This window comes from Oncorhynchus masou, chromosome 5 (assembly GCF_036934945.1).
Source record: "Oncorhynchus masou masou isolate Uvic2021 chromosome 5, UVic_Omas_1.1, whole genome shotgun sequence".
Classification (NCBI taxonomy): Eukaryota; Metazoa; Chordata; class Actinopteri; order Salmoniformes; family Salmonidae; genus Oncorhynchus; species Oncorhynchus masou.
Genome location: NC_088216.1, coordinates 9775957 through 9782850, shown reverse-complemented (window position 1 = coordinate 9782850; position 6894 = coordinate 9775957). Strand labels below are relative to the sequence as shown.

The 6894-nt window shown below is 43.0% G+C and overlaps 1 protein-coding gene across 1 annotated transcript; it reads left to right on the top strand.

The window, feature by feature from the left end:
* The first annotated feature begins 877 nt into the window (after window positions 1-877).
* LOC135532654 (zinc finger protein 239-like) lies at window positions 878-5331 on the top strand. Its single transcript, XM_064960123.1, has 2 exons — window positions 878-1440; window positions 3483-5331. The coding sequence occupies exons 1-2, from the start codon at window positions 1362-1364 to the stop codon at window positions 4481-4483; spliced, it is 1080 nt and encodes a 359-aa protein (XP_064816195.1). The 5' UTR covers window positions 878-1361; the 3' UTR covers window positions 4484-5331.
* Window positions 5332-6894: the final 1563 nt, after the last annotated feature.

Genomic DNA, 6894 nt, shown 5'->3' with positions numbered 1-6894 from the left:
TCTAGTGTGACGTATAAGCTTATTTACAATGACGGCCTACACCAGCCAAATCTGGACCACCCTGGGGCAATCGTGCGCCACCCTATGGGACTCCCAATCACGGCCGGTTGTGATACAGCCTGGAATCGAACCAGACCCTTCTGAGTATTCCCTACAATACTTTTAGGTAATTGTTGGGGACATTTATTTGACCTTGGAACATGTTTTAAGACCCACATTTAATACAAATGTCACTTAAATATGAATAATTGTTCATGTTTAGAAAAGTATTTTTCATGTACAATTAATGAATACAAGTTATTGACACGCTATTTAGAAAAATGTAGACATTCCATAACTCCGGGAAGTTTTTGTGTTGCTGACGAGACTCAGAGCTAGTGCCGCTTTCAAAACATTTGGGAACTCGGAAAAGTACGTGGTCAAAGTCGGAGCTCTAGAAAGAGGCCCGAGTTCCCAAGTTGGAATTCCGAGTTGAACGACCGTTCAAATCGACTTTTGAACGCACTGAATCGGAAGTCGGAGATTTCCGAATTCCCATTTGTTTTGTACGCGGCATAGAATTGTACCGCAGGAATCACAGAGGACAGATGCTGTGGTGGCGACTGCAGAGAAGTACTTGGGTGTATGAGATTTTACTGCAGAAGAGTTATAAGGTGTTTTGAGCGATAGTGTCCCGTCCTCCCAGGCTGCTGTCCTGGTGTAGGATCATATATGGCCAAAGTAGTGGAATAGTGATGAGTTTTTAACGGGTGTAGGATTAGTTGCTAGGTCTTTTTTATTTCAGTGTAAAGAATTCATACTACAGAGTAGGCTGATACACAGCCATACAGTAGGTGGCGACATAGCATTTGTTTGCAGACCGCCATAATACCAAAGAAGAAGCAGACGCTGCTCTTATCAGCCATCTCGTTAGCTTGCTAGCCAACATAGCCGAAACATTTGAGCCCTTTAGACACTTTCAGTGACGGTCAGCCACTGTGTTTCAACTTTAAACCCACTTCTGTCGTATCTACTAGTTACCCCATTTACTGTCATATGTACGCTGTTGCTGTTCGTTAGCTAGCTGGCTTGTTAAATTGGCAGTAGCACTAGGCTCGTCGCTAATTCTAACTAGCTAGCTAAGTGACATCCTCGACCACGAGTTCACTGAGTTACTTGCACCCTGCTGAAGAAGAGAAGGCATGCTGGGCGGAGGAAGAAGCTGGAGAGGAGGCTGTTAAACAAGAAGTAGAGGATGAGGCTGTTTCAGTAGACATTTCAGTGAAAGAAGAGGAAGAAGCTTTCAGAGTGAAAGAGGAGGATGTTCATGTGAAAGAAGAAGAGGAGGATGCAGTTTTTGTAGTGAAAGGAGGAGGGGGAGGATGACTGACAAATACGTTTTGGAATTGAAGGAGGGGGAGATTGTCACATTAGAGGAGACTGGAGATTTAATGAACACCAGTGAGTACTGTCTTAAAAACATGGGCACAAACACTGCTGTTGTTGAACTGTGTGGCTTTGAAAAGGCATTCTCCACATATTTTATTGATCACATATACATATTAGCAGATGTTATCCCAGGTGTAGAAATGCTTGTGTTTCCAGCTCCAACAGTGCAGTAATACCTAGCAAAACCTAATACCAAACAATACGCACAAATCCAAAACATTTGAAGAGAGAGGAGGAGAGAGAGAGAGAGCAGTAATACCTAGCAAAACCTAATACCAAACAATACGCACAAATCCAAAACATTTGAAGAGAGAGGAGGAGAGAGAGAGAGAGCAGTAATACCTAGCAAAACCTAATACCAAACAATACGCACAAATCCAAAACATTTGAAGAGAGAGGAGGAGAGAGAGAGAGAGAGCAGTAATACCTAGCAAAACCTAATACCAAACAATACAGAAAAATACAAAACATTTGAAGAGAGAGAGAGAGCAGTAATACCCAGCAAAACGTTAAAACCAAACAATACACACAAATCCAAAACATTTGAAGAAAGAAATTAAGAACTATCAGAACGAGCAATTGCCAGAGTCCAGAATATAAATATATATAATGGTGTTTATGGACAGTATCTGAATAAAAAAGGTGGGTACAGCATTAGTTATATAGGATGAGCCATAACTAGAATACAGTATATACATATGAAGTGGGTAAAACACTATGTAAATATTATTAAAGTGACCAGTGTTCAATGACTATGTACATAGGGCAGCAGTCTCTATGGTGCAGAGTAGAGTATCGGGTGGTAGCCAGCTAGTAACAGTGACTAAGTTCAGGGCAGGGTATTGGTAGGAGGCCTGCTAGTGGTGAGTATTTAACTCTCTGATGGCATGGAGATAGAAGCTGTTTTTCAGTGTGTCTGTCCCAGCTTTGATGCAGCTGTAATGCCGCCGCCTTCTTGATGGTAGAAGGGTGAACATGCTGTGGCTCGGGATCCTTGATGATCTTCTTGGCCTTCCTGTGACACCAGGTGCTGTAGATGTCCTGGAGGGCTGTGTGCCCCCTGGTAATGTGTTGGGCTGACCGCACCACCCTCTGGAGAGCACTGCGATTGCAAACGGTGCAATTGCCGTACCAGGCGGTGATACAGCCCAGCAGGATGCTCTCGATGGTGCATCTGTAGAAGTTTGTCAGAGTTTTATAGGGTCTTTAGCCTCCTGAGGTTGAAGAGGTGCTTTTGCGCCTTCTTCACCACACTGTCTTTGTGAATGAACCATTTTAGGTTGTCGGTGATGTGCAAGTAGAGGAACTTAACTTTTGACTGTGGCCCGTCGATATGATAGGGGCATGTTCTCTCTGCTGTCTCCTGAAGTCCACGATCGGCTCCTTAGTTTTATTGACGTTGAGGGAGAGGTTATATTCCTGGCACCACTCCGCCAGGGCCCTCACCACCTCCCTTTAAGCTGTCTCATTGTCACCACCTCCCTTTAACATTTACATTTACATTTAAGTCATTTAGCAGACGCTCTTATCCAGAGCGACTTACAAATTGGTGAATTCACCTTCTGACATCCAGTGGAACAGCCACTTTACAATAGTGCATCTAAATCATTAAGGGGGGTGGTGAGAAGGATTACTTATCCTATCCTAGGTATTCCTTGAAGAGGTGGGGATAAGGAGGGGATAAGGCCTACCACTGCTCCCTTTAAGCTGTGTCATTGTTGCTGGTAATCAGGTCTACCACTGTTGTGTTGTCAGTAAACTTGATGATTGAGTTGGAGACTAGAAGCTAAGGGGTAATAATGTCAAAATATTTTTTCAGAGTGGAGCTTAGTTTATAAATTGCCTGGCTGGGCTGATGGGATGTGTAGAATGGAACTGTCAACAGGCATTACCTGTGGATCATCGTGATTAACTAACAGCTATCAACCATTCAGCATTCAAGATCCAAATGTACCATTTTATGAGGGATCTAGTCTGGATTAAACCTCATAGTTGAATCATGTGGTGGTTTCAGTTAGGGCTGTTTAACCAAATACTCTGTTTGTATTTGGCAGGAGAGAGGTCAGACTCTCACTCTGACAGCGGGAAGAGTCCTTCAGGGGAACCAGAGACGCCCAAACCAGCTGGGCGACACCACACCTCCCATTGTGGAAAGAGTTGTAAGAGGTTATGGGCACTAAAAGAGCATGGGAGAACACACACAGGAGAAAAGCCTAACCACCGCTCAGACTTTGGGAAGAGGTTTTGCCAGATAGACAGCCTGAAACGACATAAGAGAATACACACAGGAGAAAATCCTCACCACTGCTTCCAGTGTGGCAAGGGTTTTACCCGTTTATATTACCTGAAAATACCTGAGCGAATACACTCTGGAGTGAAGCCTCATCACTGTTCCCAATGTGGACAGAGTTTTACCCATTCAGGTAGCCTGAAAAAACACGAGAAAACACACTCAGCAGAGAAGGCCTACCACTGCTCCCAGTGTAGAAAAATATTTATCAGTTTATGGCACCTGAGAACGCATGAGAGGGCGCACACAGGAGAGAAGCCATATAACTGTTCCCACTGTGGAAAGAGTTTTACCCGGTTAGGGAACCTGAGAACACATGAGAGGGCGCACACAGGAGAGAAGCTTTATCATTGTTCCCACTGTGGAAAGAGTTTTACCCGGTTAGGGCACCTAAGAACGCATGAAAGGGCACACACAGGAGAGAAGCTTTATCATTGTTCCCACTGTAGAAAGAGTTTTACCCGGTTAGGGCAACTGAGAACACATGAGAGGGCACACACAGGAGACAAGCCTTACCACTGTTCCTATTGTGAAAAGAGTTTTACCCGGTGGGGGAGCCTGAAAAAGCATGAGTGGATACACACGCGTGAAAAGCCCTACCACTGCTCCTTGTGTGGAAAGAGTTTTACCCAGTTCGGAAACCTGAACCAGCATGAGAGAACACACACAGGAGGGGATAAGGCCTACCACTGCTCCCAGTGTGAAAAGAGTTTTACCCAGTTCGGAAACCTGAACCAGCATGAGAGAACACACAGGAGGGGATAAGGCCTACCACTGCTCCCAGTGTGAAAAGAGTTTTACCCGGTTAAGGCATCTGAATAAGCACGAAAGAATACATACACAGGAGGAGAAGACATACCACTGCTCTCAATGTGGAAAGACATTTTCCCAGTTCGAGGACCTGAAATCACATGAGAGAATAGAGAGGCTGTGTTCTGACTTATGTTTTTGATTGAGAATGTGTTTTTGTTTATGCCACACTAAACCAAATTGTATGTATGAAAGCTTTCGGAAAAAAAGAATAGATTTACTTTTACATTTTTTATCGAGACCATGATCATATATAAAACCTGATATTAACATTTTGTTTTGATTGGGAACTTTGATTGATTGGATAGTATCACGCCTTAGATGTTCATTTTATGATTTTTGGGATATTTCAAAATGTAAATAATTAAGTAGATTTATTGGAAGTTGCATTTGTTTGTTTTAACCTTAATCTCTTGAATGTAGATTCATTTAATTCATTTGTGTACGATTCATCAAGCTAAAAGGTGTATGAAAATGTGATGACGTAGTTCTGATGCCATTAAGTTGTTGACATGAAAAACATTCACCACCTCGTGAATATTCCCATTAGCATTATTCCACCATGTCAGAGAAAACTCAGGTGTTGATTGTAAAAAAGGATTTGATTAATGCAACATATTGTGTTTGAAAAAAATTAACTGTTGAACACCAATAGGTCATTATATACATCTACATGATGTATTGTTACACCATGTAGGAGCAGTATAGACCTAGTCTGTTCATTATATACATCTCCATGATGTATTGTTACACCATGCAGGAGCAGTATAGACCTAGTCTGGTCATTATATACATCTACATGATGTATTGTTACACCATGTAGGAGCAGTATAGACCTAGTCTGTTCATTATATACATCTACATGCAATATGTTACTGCAACTTTAAAGGTTCTAAATGATGTCACCATTGCCCTTGATTCTAAGCAATGTTGTGCTGCTATTTCTATTGACTTGGCCAAAGCTTTTGATACGGTAGACCATTCCATTCTTGTTGGCCGGCTAAGGAGTATTGGTGTCTCTGAGGGATCTTTGGCCTGGTTTGCTAACTACTGCTCTCAAAGAGTGAAATGTATAAAGTCAGAACATCTGCTGTCTCTGTCACTGCCTGTCACCAAGGGAGTACCCCAAGGCTCAATCCTAGGCCCCACACTCTTCTCAATTTACATCAACAACAAAGCTCAGGCAGTAGAATGCTCTCTCACCCTTTTTTATGCAGATGATAGTCTTCTACTCAGCTGGCCCCTCCCCGGATTTTGTGTTAAACACTCTACAACAAAGCTTTCTTAATGTCCAACAAGCTTTCTCTACCCTTAACCTTGTTCTGAACACCTCCAAAACAAAGGTCATGTGGTTTGGTACGAAGAATGCCCCTCTCCCCACAGGTGTGATTACTACCTCTGAGGGTTTAGAGCTTGATGTAGTCACCTCATACAAGTACTTCTGAATGTGGCTAGACGGTACACTGTCCTTCTCTCAACACATATCAAAGCTGCAGGCTAAAGTTAAATCTAGATTTGGTTTCGTCTATTGTAATCGCTCCTCTTTCACCCCAGCTGCCAAACTAACCCTGATTCAGATGACCATCCTACCCATGCTAGATTACAGAGACATAATTTATAGATCGACAGGTAAGGGCGCTCTCAAGCGGCTAGATGTTTTTTACCATTCGGCCATCAGATTTGCCACCATGCTCCTTATAGGACACATCCCTACACTCTATACTCCTCTGTAAGCTCTGTATACCAGTCGCAAGACACACTGGTTGATGCGTAGTTATAAAACCCTCTTAGGCCTCACTCTCTCCTATCTGACATACCTACTGCAGCCCTCATCCTCCACATACAACACCCGTTCTGCAAGTAACATTCTGTTAAAGGTTCCCAAAGCACACACATCCCTGGGTCGCTCATCTTTTCAGTTCGCTGCAGCTAGCAACGGGAACGAGCTGCAACAAGCAGCTAGACACTCTTACTGACAGTTGTGGCTGCTTCGCGTGATGTATTGTTGTCTCTACCTTCTTGCCTATGTGCTGTTGTCTGTGCCCAATAATGTTTGTACCGTGTTTTGTGCTGCTACCATTTTGCTGTCATGTGGTGTTGCTACCATGCTGTGTTGTCATGTGCTGCTGCCTTGCTATGTTGTTCTTAGGTCTCTATGTAGTTTTGTGGTGTCTCTCTTGTCGTGATGTGTTTTGTCCTATATTTTTATTTAATTTATTTTTAATCCCAGCCCCCATCCCTGCAGAAGGCCTTTTGGTAGGCCGTCATTGTAAATAATAACGGGACAGTTGTAAATCATGCAGCGCCTTGTGTCACGATCGCAGATTTTAGAGAAACAACAAATGCCGGTACATATAAGTGTCTTA

Coding starts and splice junctions, on each gene's coding strand:
- LOC135532654 (XM_064960123.1), top strand. CDS start 1,362: ATGACTGACAAATACGTTTTGGAATTGAAGGAGGGGGAGATTGTCACA. Junction 1,441..3,482: donor TGGAGATTTAATGAACACCA/GTGAGTACTGTC, acceptor TGTATTTGGCAG/GAGAGAGGTCAGACTCTCAC.